The 19,233-nt window shown below is 33.1% G+C and overlaps 2 protein-coding genes across 2 annotated transcripts in view; one reads left to right on the forward strand and one right to left on the reverse strand.

Annotated features, from left to right (window-relative positions):
* LOC125059336 (calsyntenin-1) overlaps window positions 1-9,513 on the reverse strand; it is a 159,774-nt gene extending 150,261 nt beyond the window's left edge. The window contains exon 1 of the mRNA XM_047663714.1: window positions 9,334-9,513. Within this exon, the coding sequence (XP_047519670.1) occupies window positions 9,334-9,418 (85 nt within the window). The 5' untranslated portion in view covers window positions 9,419-9,513. The remainder of the gene's footprint in view (window positions 1-9,333) is intronic.
* An 817-nt stretch (window positions 9,514-10,330) lies between these two features.
* The window catches only part of LOC125059045 (lysine-specific demethylase lid-like), a 34,855-nt gene continuing 25,952 nt past the window's right edge, over window positions 10,331-19,233 (forward strand). The window contains exons 1-6 of the mRNA XM_047663226.1: window positions 10,331-10,751; window positions 12,947-13,024; window positions 13,671-13,809; window positions 13,938-14,107; window positions 17,562-17,772; window positions 18,222-18,388. Coding sequence (XP_047519182.1) covers window positions 10,545-10,751; window positions 12,947-13,024; window positions 13,671-13,809; window positions 13,938-14,107; window positions 17,562-17,772; window positions 18,222-18,388 — 972 coding nt within the window. The 5' untranslated portion in view covers window positions 10,331-10,544. The remainder of the gene's footprint in view (window positions 10,752-12,946; window positions 13,025-13,670; window positions 13,810-13,937; window positions 14,108-17,561; window positions 17,773-18,221; window positions 18,389-19,233) is intronic.

The raw sequence follows: 19,233 nt of genomic DNA on the forward strand, positions 1-19,233 counted from the left end.
ATTACTTCTACAATTTTACATATGTCATAGGCATTAATAATGTCAATAAAAAACATATTTAGAAATACTTCTACACAATTCCCTTCTACATTTCAAAATTATGATTATTATAAGTAAAAAAATTATACAAACACTTCAACTTTAAAACAAAGAAAATAATCTAAAAAGCGAAATATTTTGAGCCTTCTCAATTGTTAAATTAAAAACTCTAGACTTGTCATCGTATAAAGAGGTTCTATACCAACATTTATACAGCCTTCATAAAGCCTTTAGCTGTACAAAGCTCATTGCTGGTACTCAAACGAATATTCTGCGGCAAAGGCAAAAAGCGAAAGCTACTCTTTATTTGATCCATAGCTTTTAGTTTCTCATTGAGTAGAAATCTTGATAAAATTCAACTGCATTTATGTTATACAAGATATGCGATAGACCGTAGAGAAATAAAAATATGCTTCATTATATATTTATAAAAGCTTTCCAACGCTTGGCACACTGGAACATTGGTGTTAAAATACAATGTTTAATGTGACAAGCACTTATAGGCAAACATAACATACACAAAATGAAATTAAAAAATAATTAAACTAAACGAAAATAGATTTTTAAGTGTCGGGGAGCAACTATAGATCATCAGATCCAGCTCGTTTATCAGAATGCTCAATCTGGACATCGGTGAGTTTTGACCAAAACGCGTTCTCCAGAAAGGAGGGACAAATGATAGGATGCCTGGATATCTAGAGGGTACACGAAATTTAAATTTTGTTAAAAGGTTGCGACAATCGACCTGATTGTTAAATATGATTCTTTGTCCATGTAGGTGGCTAAATACTAAGTACATATTATATTCAACAGTAGTATAATTTTTTCTTTAAAAAATTTAGTTGTTTGGTTTAATTTTTAATTTTTTTAATACATATATTAATATTGACTTGATCGGCTTATATTTTCTGTTACGTATATTTTGAATATCAATGTTTTCTTTTATAATATGTATATATATGTGTAGCTGTATGATTACGTTACTATTACTAATCGAATATGAATAAATAATTATTCTTTTAAAAAATCATCGCAGGAGTGGCGCTAAAATCTTTGATTTCGGTCTTAGTGTCTGGATCTGGTTTCATGATAAATTGTCTTTCATCTAGCCCGAGACGAGGCCTTCTTAGACCGGCTTCTCATAGAAAATTAATTGATGCACCGCCAGGGTTCAACACGACCTTAGGGTTGAGAATCGTGGCGAGTTATGGAAATTTTATGTAAAAATTATTGCTAAAAACGAACCGTAATAACTGTAAAAAATCTTCCGAACACAAGTATAATGTCACTCACGAAACTCGACATTCGGAAGCATAGAAAAACCACCTGCTGCCAACCTTATAGAAATAATAAGGGTGCGTTAGGGGTGTCAATTTTTATTCTTATTTCTTATGAATTTGTCAATTTTATGTATTGATTTTGTAATGGGTCCCCGTAACAAGTCGGAAAATGCATATATTATCTATATAATGGTGTTCCTTTTACTCGATTAGGTACAATACTTTTTAAATCATTGAAATCGGTAAATTGGTTGCGAAGATATTACACATTTTGTACAAGCCAACCGCGGCGCGGCCGAAATGCTCATGTGACGTCACGATTTCCCTACGGACCGCGCGCTCGCTCTTTGCCATTCATTTATTAAAGTTCACTCGATCTGCGCGGGTCGTGTTGTGGTTTTGTGGTTTTTATGTGAAAATATGCCGCATTATAAGTACTGTATAGTACCGAAATGTACTAATACTTCAACTAGTACACCTGAAAAACTGTTTTTTAAAATGTGCCAAGGGACCTGAAAGTGCGCAAAAAATGGTGTACTGTCATGAAGAGGGGTGACAGTACACCTTACATTACTCATGTGGTAAACAGTATCTTAGTAAAACTTTTTTACGAATGTTAATGAAAAATACAGGGTCGTACTAGGTGTATTTCAATGAATAAATAAATGATAAAAAGTGTAAGTAGTGAAATTTCTAATAACCCTTCCTCAGTAGTCTGGTAAAACCCAGGGTCGTACTGAGGCTCAACTAAATGAAATGTGCCGTTCCCGGGAATATTTCCCAATGCCGGAACATTCCCGCTTTGGGGAATATGTATCTGTAGGTAATAAAACTGTAGCCAAAATGAATTCTATACATTGAATATTTTTTTGAATAATCGAGTTATGAGAGCTCCATACACGCAATAGAAACCAAAAATATTGTTTTTGAATTTCTTGTCTGTCTGTTGAACGCTTTTCACGCGAAAACCGCTAGACGTATTTTACGCCTTTTTTTTAAAACTCTTTGCATATGGATGCCCCGAAAATCTGTTCAACTAAAACACCATCAGTCTTGCAGTTTGCAGTTTCGTGAATTTTTGACGCCGTTACTCTGCAGTATCTTAGTTCCCTCCATAATGGTGTATCAGCTTGCGATAATGTTGCTTCTTCTGCTTTGCTACTGTCATCTATAGTCATCCGACTTGAGCAGAAGATTATTTCATTCTCATTAGGATTGCTTGTTCAAACAATCCAAGGTAAACGAATAAAGTATACCTACCGATTACTTTGTTTCTTATATTCATTTGCACTGACAAAACTAGACGACAACAATACGCAAGTCGATGAGATTGAAATAAAATTAATCATTTCGTCGGGCACTTTTCTTACTTACTTACCAGCAATGTGCCGTCCGTTGCCTACTAACAATACTAGGAACTAACTCCCAATAAGATTTCCGACTGGCAATGCACCCAGAAACATTGAGAAGAATATTCCCGGTAACATGTTCATATCCATAAACCTTACTGGGATTTTTCCCGGGCCTGAATACGACCCTGTATTCCTGACCTACTTATTATCCTGCTGTTTTGATTAGGTTGACAATGAGATTTGCTTACCTCTGAAGTTTCCAACCACGAATTTCAGCGCTTGTATAGTTTAAATGATTACTAAGATAATCAAATACCATTTAGGTAGATTATCGGATTGCGCTTGCTCAAAACCGATATCTACCTTATTTCTACCACTGATTTGTTATATTATAATATTAAACAAATCAAATCACTTATTAATCGATTGGGTATAAACTGGTGACGTTACGCTCCATGTTGGACGAGTATCGCGAACAGAATAAACAGCGCGGGGCGCGCTGTGGTTCAGCGGCAAGCGTTGAGATATTGTGACGTCATTGCTTTCGTTCGCGCGGTCAGTAAACCTTGTTTGGTATTTTGCCCATAACTTTGTCAGTTTTGGTCGTAGAACAAAATTTTTTACACCTTATGTTTTAGTTTCTCAAGGACTATAAAACTGCATTTATAACATAAAACCGTTACGGGTCCCCATTCAAATAAAAATATTCAATAAAAGGCTCAATACTTTAAAAGTCAAGATGAAAACTATTTGTAGTAATAATGTTAGTTTTCGTTCATCTTTAAATACTTATTTAACGGATATAAACGCGAATTTATTTATATATAACATTCACATTAAAGAACTGTTATTTAATTTAAGAATTTCAAATATTAAACAAAGAAACATTTTTTTATGTGCAAACGGACAGGAGGCTCATCTGATGTTAAGTGATACCACCCATAGACGCTCACATTTTGAGAATTGGTATGCTCTTTTCTTTTCTTAAAAATTTGTTTTGTGTTCATTTGTATTTTGTGTGAGGTGACAACCCTAGGATATAGGGTGTTACAGGGGAGGCTTATTGAGATACTTAGGTAGATATGTAAACAAATCACTGCCGACTACGACCTTTATGGCTATTGGGAATATTCTAAAAGCTTTGAATTTCAAACCGAACGGAAATATTACGTATTTTTTATGAACCTGTGTGACGCTCGTCTCAAAGTCATTGAATGTTTTGTCCTTATCGCTCTCGTGCAAAATAATATAACAGACGCGACCAAGTTTTCTCAACACGGTTTTTAGGTAGTAAGTTTAGAAATCATTCAGAAATATATTCAAAAACAGCGCTGTTTCGACTCAGAATCTCATTAGGTATCATAGATTGGATAATTCAAGGAATTAAATATTCAAAGCATATGTTTATGTATAGTAAATAGGTAATATAATCGCATTTATATTTCGAACGAAATAAGCGTTTATCATCAAGATTTGTCATATTATTTTCAATTTATATTTTTCTTAGATTATTAAATCTCGTGTTACTTGTATTTGTGTTAATTCAGATGTTTCAGAATCCTAAAGCCAGATGCCCATCCCTAAAGCTTTTTATTTTTACGACAAACTTTATTTTGATTGCGAATTAAAAAAATAACCCTTCACCAATCCTCATTTTTTACCAGCGATATTAGTACTGTTATAATCTTTATATGGCAACGTTTGCCGGGTCAGCAGTACAATAGGTTCTATACAAGTCGAGAGCGCATTGTATGAGCAGAACAGAAAATAAGCTTAGAAGGCGAGGCCAAATAACATTATAATGACAACATTGTGCATAACTATCCGCTTAGCACACGAAATCTATGTCAAACAATAATAATGTAGGGTTCTATTGAATTTATAAGCCGCCATTCTGTGGTTAACGCTCAACTATAATAAATAAAAAAGACAAAACGCAAACAATCAAAACTCGAAATTTGAGTATTTTTTTAATTTAATCCTTGAACTCTAAAGAAGATTTTTGTGTGGATAAAAAGTGGTGAAAACCAAAAAATATATAAAAATTTAGTTTTATTTTGGTACAGTTAGTTAGTTTGGGGCAGTTAGTTTCTAATAAAGAAACCTACCTGGCCACAAAGCTCGCTAACACTTTGTAAATATGTACAATCGATTTAAATATCGCGTTTAAACACCGCAGATCATTTTTTATTTTCTTTATCTGATTAATTTTACATTTACGTATAGCTAAAATCAATTAATAAGATCAAGCAATTGATAACGTACATCGATAAATTTACGACCTGCGTTGCTAATTGATTAACGTAGCATACAACCGAAGTAAATTCTAACTATAATTGTATTGTGAATGAGACAGTGAAACATTAAATATTGTATCTATAATATCTGGGGGTGTATATAATTGAATTGCTTGTCGTCTGTCTCGCTAAAACTCGAGAGCGGCTGGACCGATTTGGCTAATTATGATCTTTAAAATATTTATGAAGTTCAGGGAAGGTTTAAACGATGCGAAACATAGATAGTAAGTAAAGATAAATGCCCAAAACAACAATTGAATTTTTAATAAAAACTGTTCGTAGCTGGGAAATATTTGAGGTCTTCTAGAAATAAGAAATGTAAGTGACATTGGTTGTCATATACTACATATATTATTAACAATTTTCTTAACTAAAAACAATAACTAACCTTAAAATATAATAACTAAAATATATTATTAACAGGAGTCCCTTAAGGTTCCGATGATACTGGCAGCGTAGCGCTGTCATATATATACTTATATGCCTTCAAAAATTTATGTTTCATAGCTGTAGTAATAGGTCCATATTTCTTTGGTCTGTTTTAAAAAAGTTTTAGAATACAGCTGCAGTTGGTTGCTTAGTAATTATTATAATAATCACATTTGTACTATTGTTCTAGTAAAAAAATAACTAAATGTTAAAATAATTAACGCATCCATTTTAATAGTAATAAATATAACGCAATTTTTTATTTATTAGTAATTTTTTTCGATAAAAATTATAATTATATGAAATAAAATTCTCGAATGGCCCGATACTTAGATGTACGGTTTTCTTTAATAATACAAGGGCAGGCCTTTACCTATAAGGCTTCTCAAATTAAAATTTAAAATATCGAGTATCGGATTGGCAGGAAGCCAGCGGATAACCTTCCGCCGGAAGTAAAGAGCTTAATTATGCTAAACGCTAACTCATATAAGCTATCTTGCATTATTTACACAAAAGGCTTAGAATTTTTTGTAATTAGTTGATTCAAAGGCTTTTTTTAAGGTTATAAATAGAATTTGGGGAATTTTGCGGACGTATAAGAAGAAAAGAAACAATTGCCCGTGAATGTTTTGTGTATTAAATTTTTTAAATAAACTGTACTGGTGGTATATTGCTCATAATTTTAGGTAATAAAATTACTATTTTTTATTAGTATCGTAATGCGCCGACACTTTTATTTTTACATTAGCATTTACCAAACTAATTACCTTATCGACTCTTCACCGGAGAGCGACCTGTTTGGGAAGCTTATGGGGGTGGTATACTGTGCTTTCAGAGTGTACCTGGAGGGGATAAGAGGGTAATGATACCCTGTACTGTAAATCTTAATTGTATTTTATTGTTTTTATTGTATTGTTTTTAGTCTAAGTTTGGCCATTGAGCTGTTAATAAATAATAAATAAGAATGCGCCCGCGTCCATGAAACGCAGCCGAGGCTGTGTCGTAAATCGGAAATATTATTTTATTCATTCTGAGTCAGAATAACAACTAAATACGAGAAAATTTTTGGTAACCTAAAAATATTGCGCTGTATTAATTTATTTGAATCTAGCTCGTACATCTGAATAAGCATCTAATAATATAGTCCTTCCTAGCAGCTGACGTGAACTGCATATTCATAGCCACCACCAAGCTGTCACTGACGATATTGCGTGATTCATAAGAATCACAAGGAACAATTCATTTTTATCGTCCTGTTTAATGAATTAACCATTGACCGTGAGGCTAGTTTAGGGAGTGCAAATGTTAGATACATTTTTAAAATAGTGTTAGCTAAACTATTTTTTATTGGATGAAGAAATATATTAACACTGTAGAACACATAGAGAGTTCTGTTCATTTTGCTCAAAAATGTGTTTAAATGTCATTGTAACTACTATATATAAAAAACTAAACAATACTAGTCTAAGGAAACCACAAAATTGCAATGCTTTTACATTATGGACTTGATGACAATACCTTGCACAACTGAGAATTAGTCATAAACTACTAAACCCTTGTTTATGAAATTTCAATTTTTTGCAAGCAAAAATGCTAACTAAAGCTCTACAGAACAAAAACCTTAGAGAGTTCCTAACCCATGTCATATTTGTTAGCCTGTACCAGTAGTTTAAAAAGATGTATCTAAAATTAAGTATTGTTCTCTTGCAATAAAAACTATTCTAACTTCAGTGCACATACATTACCAGCAGGAATGTTTATAATACAATGTCATAGTTTTATAACACTTCCATATAGTTAAAGACAATGACATCACCAGAGATTTGAGTTATGAATAAAATTATTTATTTATTTATTTATTTATTTATTTATTTAATAACAGCACAATGGCCAAACTTAGACTAAAAACACAATAAACAATACAATAAAATACAATTAAGATTTACAACGCATTACCCCCTTAACCCCTCCAGGTACACTCTGAAAGCACAGTATACCACCCCCATAAGCTTCCCAAACAGGTCGCTCTCCGGTGAAGAGTCGAGAAACCCATTAAGCAGTGAGAGTAGCCGGGGAATGGGCGCTTGTTGTCGCTGGACAGTGCGAGCCGAACGCACAGCGAAAAGGTTATGTTTCCGGCAGCGGTAATATTTGTCCGGGACGTATAGCCTCATGATCTCTTCCAGCAAGTATGCGCTTTCCGTTTCATTCTTAATTACACTCAAACCAAACCTGACCACCGAGAAATCCCTACGAAGCTCTAATGAATTATACCCTAACACCCCCATCAAGAACTTTGTAGGGTAGAGGTAAGGAAAGAAATTGTATCTTCTTTTATACAGATTTCTAAGGAACTTCTTTTGAACTCGTTCAATCATATCCCCATAATACCTTTCATAAGGGGACCATATGACGCAGCTGGTTTCGAGAATTGGCCTTACTAATGATGAATATAGCACCCTAGTGGCAGTGTCCGTCAGACCAACCGAATTTCGCAGGACAAACCCTAATCTCCTAAAAGCAGCATCCGTAATCGTCCGAATATGCTCCGCAAATGAAAGATCGGGCACGAAAAGTACACCCAAGTCGCGGACTCTGTCTACGCGCCTAATAACTTTCGATCCTATGCTATAGTCGCAGAGTATTTTATTCGGAGAGGCACTAAAGGTCATCACTTCACATTTGTCATAGTTGAATTGGAGTTTATTTAATTCACTCCAATGCAGCAGTTCATCCAAATCAAGTTGCATACACAGACGATCATTGTCAGTCTCAATTATTTTAAAGACCTTAACGTCGTCAGCAAATAATAGTATTTTGGAATATTTGATAACGCTTGGAAGGTCGTTAATCATTATTAAAAATAGCAACGGTCCCAGGTTTGAACCCTGGCTAATACCAGAAATTGTTGGATAAGGCTGCGAAATATATTGTCCATATTTAACATATTGGTTACGATTTGATAGGTAACTAGAAAAAATTATACATATTATATATTTTATATAATTATACATTACAAAGGTCGTTACAACTTAGATAAAAAACATATTTAACATTTCTTATTACTAATATATATAAATTAAATATTGGCAGTCTTTAATAAAAGCAAAGAAAAATCATTGAAGCAATAAAGTCTTGATTACAAGAAACCTCTGTGCACACCTTGCCATATAAGTGTATCTCTTATGTCTCAGATACAAACAGAAATTTCAATCAACTTTTAAACAAACAGTTATACACTAGAGGGAATTTTAACACAGACCCTATAATTGATATTCCATTACTTCATTAGAGCTTCATTGTTCACACTGGAGTTTGGGCTATCAAGTTGTTTTTTGAAAGTATCTAATCTATTAAAACCTATATTTTTTATTTGTAGTCAAGAGAAATTTAGAAATACAATAGCATTGTTGTGAAACCTATATTTGTTTAATAAGCTTTCTAAAAGCTATGGGTTGTTTATAATCTTCATAAAATTAAAATGATAAATCCTTAAAGGTGTGACCTACAAATGGATCTTTTAAAAATAATTTAATCACGTATTGCAAATTGTGTATTCAAAATGATTCAACTGCAAAGGCGCACGCCCACAAGTATACCGGGTCACCGTCGTATGTGCACAAGAAGTGGTCAATCCGGTTTCCTGAACACCCACATGACCAGTTTCTTCAGACATGCACACCATGACACAACGCGGTGATGTAGATATTTTCTATGTCCTACTAGGTTGCCGAAAATATTTACTCCAAAAGTATTTTTTCAGACCCTTAGAAATGCGATGTTTGTTTTTATTTTTTTTAAAACCTACATAGTGACTACCTAAACAAATAAAAATATTTAATATACATATAGAATATCTCTACATTATAAGCAGGTAAAATAATAAACCGGAGGCTACATAAGAAAAACAAATAGAAGCAAGGGTTATAATATTACCTTCATTGTCGTTGTTTCCTTCGCCGTTGTGTGCCGAAGCCAGCAAAACTCCGACCCACAAAAGGCTTAAACACCTCACAATCATTTTAACTGATTAAATGTACACTCAGTTCACAGTTTAATTGGACAAAAAACAAATTATGCACTCGACATAGTCGAACCGACGACACTGCGCTACACCTCAAACTTCAAAGTAGCGATCAGCCTTCCTTGGGCAAATGGCGGCGGATGACGGATATGTTCATCGATTGTGTTCGAGTCTGCGCATATGCGTTCCTTTTTATGTCGATGATGGTAACCCTGTACGAATTAAGCTGTAGCTACATTAGCGTTGGATAGCGACAGATAATAAAAGTTCGCAAAATGATATGATGTAAACTTTTAACAATTAATTAAAAAAGCATACGAGTTAAGCAGGTTCCACTTCTGAATATATAAAATACCAGAAAATGGGTTGATAGAACTGCAAGCTCCTTATCCTTTTGTTTAAAACTGGCGTAATAGTATTAAATTTCGTTAAAAGATATGGCTTTAGCGAACAAAAGCAAAAATAGTTGATAAAAGGTGGATAATATTTAACCTTACATTTTTTAGTCTTCTAAAAAAAGTTTTACCACAGGAATTATGCTTCTGAAATTTTATCTAAAATAGTTACTCAAAGGATGATTACTATGCCGTTTTTTTATACATTACATTTATGTCTTCTTCCAAATGTTGATTGTATTTAAAAAAATATAGTAAGTAATAGAATAAACAGCTGTAACCTTTTTGTTATAATGCACAGCAAGCGCTAGTTATAATGTTTGCCAACACCAACTTTGTTTAAGTTATAATGGGACAGTTCCAAACAGTAATTTTTTGAATTGTAAGATTTTATATTATATTGTAATCATTTTTTGTTATCTGTAACGGCATTTGGCAGCCTATGGAATACATGCGTAATGTTTCCTGATAAGAAAAAGATTTTTACTAACGGCAACACCAGAGTTTCGAAAGTTCAATTTTGCATGGCGGACGTGCAAGTGGGTTCTGTTATTTGTTAGTGTCTACTGATAATTTCATTTATTATTTCTCTGAGATTCCTTATGGAAAGACAAATTTTCATGTTACTTTTTCTTTGTGGTCGTGCTTTATTCATTCCTTAACGTTAGATGATGTTAAAGTGTTAGTTTTTGTTGAAATTATAAGAACTGCCTAGGTTTTTCTCAAAAATGGGAAAATGTGACGAAGCTAATGTCGAAGTTAGTATGGGGGACTCGGCGTCCCCCATGAAACCTGATAATTTTACCTTCACCGTACCTCCGGAGGCCCCCGTCTTCGAACCAACGCCTGAAGAATTCCTGGATCCTTTAGCGTACATCAGTAAAATCAGGCCAATTGCGGAGAAGTCGGGGATTTGCAAAATTAAACCCCCTCCCGTAAGTTATTTTCTTTGTTCTAAATCGATAGATTTTTACAAAACATTAAGTGTTTTATTTGTTATATGGATGGTTTGTTTTGCAATATGTTTTATAACCCTTTTTGTGCACGTTTAATAAATCTATGATGCAACCGTGTCAGTGGGTTTTTTGTCCTCCACACATTTTATATATCTTAACTCTATCAAGATATGCACCGTTGTCATATGTGAAGTTATTAATTTACTTAGAAGTGCATTAAAATGTCCACAAATGCAGTTGCATATTGTTGAAATAGGCTGGTTGCCATTTTGTGTCGTGCCCTCGGCCTGCGATAATTTTGATAAAAAAAGAAACATCGCCTTTCGTTTCTTCTTTAGATGAAATGCCAACTCAGTAATGTTTAAAGTAGTGTTTCATCCTTCCCAAATTAACAAAATACTTTAAAAAATTGTAATGTTCACTATAACTAAGTTGCTAAGCATCTCTACATACATATGATATAATACTATAATAGAACACTACTAAGAAACATATTGCAAGAAAATATCACAATAATGGTAGTCCTTCATTTTAATTATGCTGATTATTTGAGATAATCACATTTAGCCATTACCAATATTCTTTTATTTACACTAGCTGTGATGATCATCTTTGTCTATGTATAGTGTTGATATTATTGTTACTAATGCTAATTATTTTGATAAATATTCAATTACATAATTTATTTTTCCACTTATATATTAAATATTAAACATATTTTTTATGCTAACCTTTTACTATATTGGTGTATGTAATGGGTGGTCTGTTCTATGGTATTTAGCATAAATGGTTTGGCACTCTATAGTTACAGTTCATGATACAGTATATGACAAATCTTTAACATTTTAATATGAAACCATAAATTGAACCTTTTTCCTTATTCATATGGTGATATGATGACACTATCTGGTCAATGTATTCTTGAAGCCTTGTATGTACAAAATAATATAAACCATTTTAAAACAAATGGTGATTTTCCCCAGTATAATACTCGTAACAGAACTTTAGCAAGGCGTATGACCAACCAGGCTCCAGAAGATAAACCACTCCTTATATGGAAATTGTATTTGTTCTTACAGTAAACTCCCAAGCGAAATTAGAGAATTATCGCTGAATAAATTCAAAACTCTGGTTAAACGTAAATTAATCTATAAAGCTTTTTATAAATTTGAAATGATCCTAGAACTTGGGATTGATTTGCTCCAGTTCAAACAATTTGTATGTCTCAAAACTTAGTAATTAAAAAGAGTGGAGGAAACTTTCTTGCCAGTTCTTCTTGCCCGCTCTATGCCCTTGACTTGGGAACTGGTTTAATATCTTTTCTGTTGACGTTCATAAGTGTACTTGGTTGCCTATATGATTAAAGTTGAGTTTGATACAATTATTTTTCAATTTATATTTGTTTCTGAATTTAAAAAATAGTATTTAAAGTGAATGTATGACCTACTCTGATGAGGGGTGAGATTCATAAATGAGCCTTAGCTCAAACAAATGTTTTAGACTTACGGTAGTCACACTTAGCGCAAAATTTTGCATACCTGTGTTTCTTGGTATTCAAGTTATACTTTAATTTTAAAGTAGTAGTAAAGACGCCATTTTTTGTTATAGAATATAAGGTAAAGGTATTATTAAACCAAACTATCAACTAAATGTTTAAATTTTTTAGTAGTAATAGTTGAATAAATATAGATCATTTAATTTGAGATAAAAGTGTGCTGAGTTACTATAAGTATGTGATAACTTTGATTAAAGCAGTTTCAGCTATAAGTGTCCTTGAGTGTCCATTAAATGATAAAGTTTTTTTAGGTTCTTATACTTAGCTAAAAGCATGTACGTTTATAATATACTTAGGTAATGTGATTTTCTGTGCTGGTCTGGTGTGATCACTTAGCTAAGAAAACAACATAATTCAAGCATGGACACAAATTTTTTACTTATACATTTTATCATTAGGTACTTTGTTTTTTATACTGTGAACAATAGTGTTATGAGAAAACTGTCATATCATAGCCACAAAAATTTACTATGCGTGTATGGCACAGAAAGCTAAGTGTCAGTGTGCCTTTACAGAAAAAATATCCTTGAAACAGACCTAAATGTATTAGATATTATGTCTATTAGACAAAATGGGAGGATAAAGTTGGGTGTATTATAAGTTTAATATATATTTTCAGCATTGGCAGCCACCATTTGCTGTAGATGTCGATCGTCTACGATTTACACCAAGAATTCAACGGCTTAATGAATTAGAGGTATGTTTTAATAAATTCTTTAAATCTAAGTAATTAATCCATTTCAGACTTTTAAATATTATTTTTTATATCAGATTTTAAATGACAAGGCTGGGCTATCTCTATGAACATAATGAATATTTTTAAAATAATGGTTTGAATTTTTTGTGGTTTTACAAAATTATATTGCTTTTTACTTGTTGCATCCATTATTTTAATTTGTCCATCAAAGAACCTGAATTATAGTGACGGTTATGCAATATAGCTTTTGTATCAGGATTATTTTACTGCATATTTTATAAAGGTAATTGTATGTTTTTCTCTCTGCATCACAATAAAATCAACAATTTAAAACAAAGGAAATGGCGGAAGACTAACATGAGAAAGTTCATTATCCTACCAACTGCAAAGGTTATGAAGTTATGACCTAAACACAGATATAAACATTACATAGTATTTAGAAATATGAAAAATATAATGTAAAAGTGTATGCTAATTCATTTTTAATATCATTGTGTTAACTTTATTGGTTGTAGTACAAAAGTAAATTTGCTTTTATTTTTTAGGTCTGAACAAAAAATTATATAAATAATATTGTTATTTATACATATATTGGTTTGAAATGCTGATTTCAAGTTTTAAGAAATTATATGTTTTTTTCTTATAGGCTATCACACGTGTGAAGCTAAATTTCCTAGACCAAATCATAAAATTCTGGGAGCTACAAGGTTCTGTTCTGAAGATACCTACTGTTGAAAGGAAGCCGCTGGACTTGTATGCTTTACATAAGATTGTGAAGGAGGCTGGTAAGATGTTTTTTTTTATTCATTTTATTGTTTAATTTTATTGTATGTAACTGGGAAGTCACTGAAATACAGTTCTTATGACTGGATTTGTTGCTAATAAATTATATATCATCTATTTTTATCTGTAGGCGGTTTTGAAGTATGTTCTGCGGAGCGGAAGTGGTCAAAAATCGCCCGTCGTATGGGTCACCCTCAGGGCAAAGGCATTGGGTCAATAATGAAGAACCATTATGAACGCATCCTCTACCCTTATGACGTGTTCAAAAATAACGGCGCTGTGGGGGACAATAAGGAGACGGTATGTTTGTTTATTTAGTTTCTATGATAGGTACAGCAGATATTTCATTTTATGCTACATCTATCGTTAATTGGAAAGGTACTAAACTCAAACTCAAACTCAAAATATCTTTATTCAAGTGGGTAACCAAGTACACTTTTGAATCGTCAAGTTAAATTAATCGTAAATTTACATTTACTATCAGTTCGCAAGTCAAGGGCGTAGAGCGGGTAAGAAGAACTGGCAAGAAACTTTCCGCCACTCTTTTTAATCGCCAAGTATTGTCATACAAATTGTTTGAACTGGAGCAATTCAATCCCAAGGATTAGGATCATTTAAGTAGTCCTCAAATTTATAAAAAGCTTTGTTGATTAATTTTCGTTTAACGAGGGCTTTGAATTTATTTAGTGATAATTCTCTAATTTCTACTAATCAATACTTAACTTAATAATGGGCATTGGTCTATTGCACAAAGACGACATTATAGGTATTTCTCGTATTCATTGTTCAGCCGTCTCGTGAATTCTTATGGCTGATAAAATATTTTCTAGATGTATACCATATTTCATCAGTCGCAGTTTCTTACCTGCTTCACCTTTAGATAGATTGATATAGGCTCACTGAATGGGATGACGAGAGCAGTAAGCAGGAACTCCAATTGAAAGAGTCACGCATTTTGACTTTGTGTGTTTATTGTGTTTGTGTGGACTTGTTGTCATACTTCCAATCTATAGAATGTTATTTTAGGAGAATTGTGTGTCCGATTTAGCCAACTAAAAATTACAATAAAGAATATCCTTAAAAATTGGCCTCATAAGTTCAATACTTACTGCCGTTGTAAAGTATTTAACAATGAATGCTATTTACTGTGATCCATAACATTATAAATATCGAATACATAATACGGGGACGCGTGCGTTGCGTGGGAGTGCAAATTACGACTGATTTAGCTTGTCTTCTTCATGCGTCAACTGCCATATTTTTTCTACGAAATCAAAGTGTCGCGCTTAAATGTCAGTGCCAAAATATTGTTAAAATACTTGCTATTTTTTTTTTAAATAAAGTGTATTCAACAGAATTCTATCTAGAATTTGTACTTTACTCACATTTTTATTAGTTAATAATAATAATAAAGTCACTGTTCCATACTATAAAAATTACAAATCAGATGGGTGTTAGTTTTGTTATTATATACTATTTATATATTAACTAAAGTAGACTAAACTTTAGTTATTTCCATTACTTCTTGTTCAGTCTGGACCTCTTTGCTTCTGAATCTGTTCTTTGCTTCCTCCATCCATTTCTCCAGAAACCTTTAGGATGTCGTCAGCCCGTCGCTTTTGTGGTCTTCCCACGTTTATTTTTCTTGTGGGTCCCCCTCCAGCGGGTTGGGATGGCTACGGCGGCCCATTTCCATTTCAGTTTTAAGGCGATTAAATAATAGTGTTTGGGTAATATCCTATTCCAAATTAATTGAATAAAGAAATAATGATCCAGAAATTTTACATAAACTTGTCCACCGATTAAAGATATGTTAATAATTTATAAATATTTGTTGTGAAAATCAGATAACAATTAAACTATTGAAGGTTAAATAATTGCATTACATAATTAGTAAGTTGCGAGGTTGCATTGTGACATTGTTCGCATATATATTGAATAGAAATAATATATTCTATATGCTCGCTGCTGTATGCTCACTAAGTATATAGGTAGCTGCGCGGTGGAATATGGTATTACTTAATATAGTTTAAATTTGCATTAATTATCTAATATATAAAATTCTCGTGTCACAATTTTCGTTCCCATACTCCTCCGAAACGGCTCGACCAATTCTTATAATTTTTTTTATGCATTTTCAGTAAGTCTAAGAATCTGCTACTATCTATCTTTCAACCCCCTAAATGATAAGGGGTGTCCACCCCAGAAATTTATTTTATTTTTTAGACAATTTTTTTTTGTTTTTATTTTTTTAAGATACATACAAAAATATTTACAACCCCTAATTTTCACCCCTCTACAATCAACCCCTGTTTTTTATTATTGTAGTCAGTAGTAGTTGAATAGAGATTCATGCACGGTGCAACAACAATTCTGAGGCGAGACTTAGTGCTAAGTATTGCTCCCGTTTATAAAATGGCATATGACATATTGAATATCTAAGGTTTATGACGTCACCATGTATTTGTGTTATAAATATATGTTAAAACTATGTAACTTCATTTTAATCCCTTAATTCGTATATTATTTGTCACAAGAATACTTAAAAGAACAGCCGAATGTTGTGCATGTGACTAAGCCGAAGAAAAATATTTTTTATTTACTATATATAGATTTCGCTATTTGTACCTATGATATTTTAGTATATTTAACTCAACATTAACATATTTTAACTAGTCGCCGAAGTATCGTTTAGTATAGCATTAACCCTAATACAACAACGACGTCATTTGCAATGTAACACATGTAAAATGCAATTCGCATTCATGTTTAATAACTTCATATTTAAATAATAATAATATAGCCTTTATATTCCGAAACTCTGACCTGTGATCTTTAATATATTTTCACTACAGTATATCTCGGGAGTTAGGTGTGCCTCTAGGTCTCCTCTAACCCTTTCTACTGTTCTCTTTCCTTTGCGACTCTTCTCTAGTTGTAGCCTACTGTTTATTTGAGTTCCTCCTCCCATTTTGCGTTGTCACCCTCTTCGTTTCCCGTCTCTAGGGCACGTTATCTGTCAATATATTACTCCATTTTTCATGGGGGCTCCGTAGCATATCATTTATATATGCACTTTTTCATGTTCATTGAGTGAAAAAATAGAACACAAGTTCTTCCCTTTAAGTCTTTAGATATAATAGAGAGATTTAATAGAGACTGTAAGTAGTGTTATTGGACACTTCCTTGTGATAAAAATCCTTTTTAGTAAATTAGATTAGACTCAAATTACTTATTAGTCTTAAGTTAGGCTAGATCGTAATGTTCCATGATGTCTTAGTAAAGACACATGTATAAAAAATGTGTCCTTTTCAGTTTATTATAGTTTGTCTAAGTAACTTTAACTTACCTTATCTTTTTTGCTATTTTCTTTTCTCACAGTGGTTGCTTGGAGGAGATCGCTCGAAAGCGATAACGCCGCCAGTTGCCCTCCTTTTTATTTAATTATTTCAATTGTTCTGTATTTCTGTAGACTTGCAACGAAGTGTTTATAAATATTTAGTTTCTAAAAGGAAATTTATTAGTAAAACATGACAGGAATATTTGTGTTTTTTTTTTATTGGAGTTAATTTACGTTTTATTCATGTCAATGTAAACAACTATAATAAGTTGTAATTGGATTTGACAATGACAACAGTCATACTTAGCGCTCAGTCTCGACTCTGTCATCCTAATGATATGATTCTAATAATAGATGATAATCCAATAAGTTTTCGGTTTCTATCCAAAATCTATTGAACTTTTTTTTCACTAGAAAATTGAAGTAAAAACCGAGCAAACGCCTGAAAAGGTGAACGCTCGTAGCCGGTCGAGCAGCAAAGGCCCAGCGGCAACTCCGCCCCCCGGGCGCCGGTACAAGACATCGGAGCCCGAGGCGGCTGAAGGCAGCCACACTGAGGGAGCTTTGCCCGGGACCGATGAGAAGAAGACGCCTATTAAGGAGGAACCTACCGAGAATCGGAGGAGTGAGTATGACATGATTTATGTTTGTTTCATTTATTATTTTGTATTTACAGGCTAATAAATGTATTTGAATCTCTTCAATATAAATATTTCTTCCCAAAAGTAATAACGTACTTGGAACAGAATATCGGAATTAAATGACTGGCTTTGTATGTTTAAAACTTGTATTTATTGTTTGTATAGCATATCATAGTTACAAGTTTGAATGCGACCCCAAGTCTTGCGTTGCCATGGCAAAATTACCCTGCGGGGTCTACCCTAATTTTCGATGTTATTTCGATTTCAATATAATATTTTCATATTACATAATCCGTGTGTTTCAAATATCGGGTGTACATAATACATATACTAGATCAAATTTGATCCGATTGCCAAAAAAAACAATTATTTTTATTACTAATTGCAACGAAACCGCTCGTATTGTATAACTAATCGTGCATGGTCATAAAAGGTCCCCGTGAAAACAAATGGATGTCGAGTGCTGCGTCGTGTGGCGCACGCGCTCGTGTCCTAAGATCGACGAAATTACGCGAGCATCGCTTGAGTAATATGACCGTGTCAGTTACTCCAGCACCTGTGCCTGCGCCGCCTGTAACTACGCCACGGCCTTTGGACCCTGTGAGTAATTGCTTTATTAATTTTCTAAGTTTCGAAAACAGATTTTAAGAAATAAGTTAAAATTCTGACATAGGTGATGTATTGTCTTATACAGTAGAACCTCGTTAAGTCGAACCTCGATAAGTCAAAAACCTCCAAATCTCGAAAAAATGTTTTGTTCCCTTCCCTTAAAACACCAAAACCTCCATTACTTGAAATCTTGACCCTCTGTTAATCGAAATAATCACCGAGTCCCTCCAAGCCATTTTGGTACATATTTTCACTCTATAACTCGAAAAATTAAATTTGACGTCTGTATCTCGAACATAGGAACGTTTTATTTTACAACCTTTACAACTTGATCATTTGGAATTTATTATCTCTATTGTTCGAACAAAAATAAGTTACCGACTTTAAGAACTTGCCGACAATGTGAGTACACTATTGTTTCTTAGAAAACATTTTAGGAGTATACAATAATAAATTTATGACTCATGGAAACACGTGTTTGCTTGCTTTGTGTCAGGTGTTCAATTTATAAGAATAAACCTCAAACTCTTTATGTCGAATCAAAATCCGCCTAAGTCGAAATCCTCCATAAGTTGAAAACTCTATAACTCGAATTTTTTGGCGTCTCCCTTGATGTTCGACTTATAGAGGTTCTACTGTATATAAAATTCTCGTGTCACAATGTTAGTGACCATACTCCTCCGAAACGACTTGACCGATTTTTATCAAATTTTATATTCATATTTAGTAGGTCTGAGAATCGGCTACTATCTATTTTTCATACCTCTAAGTGATAAGGGTTGTCCACCTCTAACATTTTATTTTTTGGACGAAATTTTATTTTTTTATAATGTGCG

The sequence above is a fragment of the Pieris napi genome, chromosome 19, assembly GCF_905475465.1.
Source record: "Pieris napi chromosome 19, ilPieNapi1.2, whole genome shotgun sequence".
Classification (NCBI taxonomy): Eukaryota; Metazoa; Arthropoda; class Insecta; order Lepidoptera; family Pieridae; genus Pieris; species Pieris napi.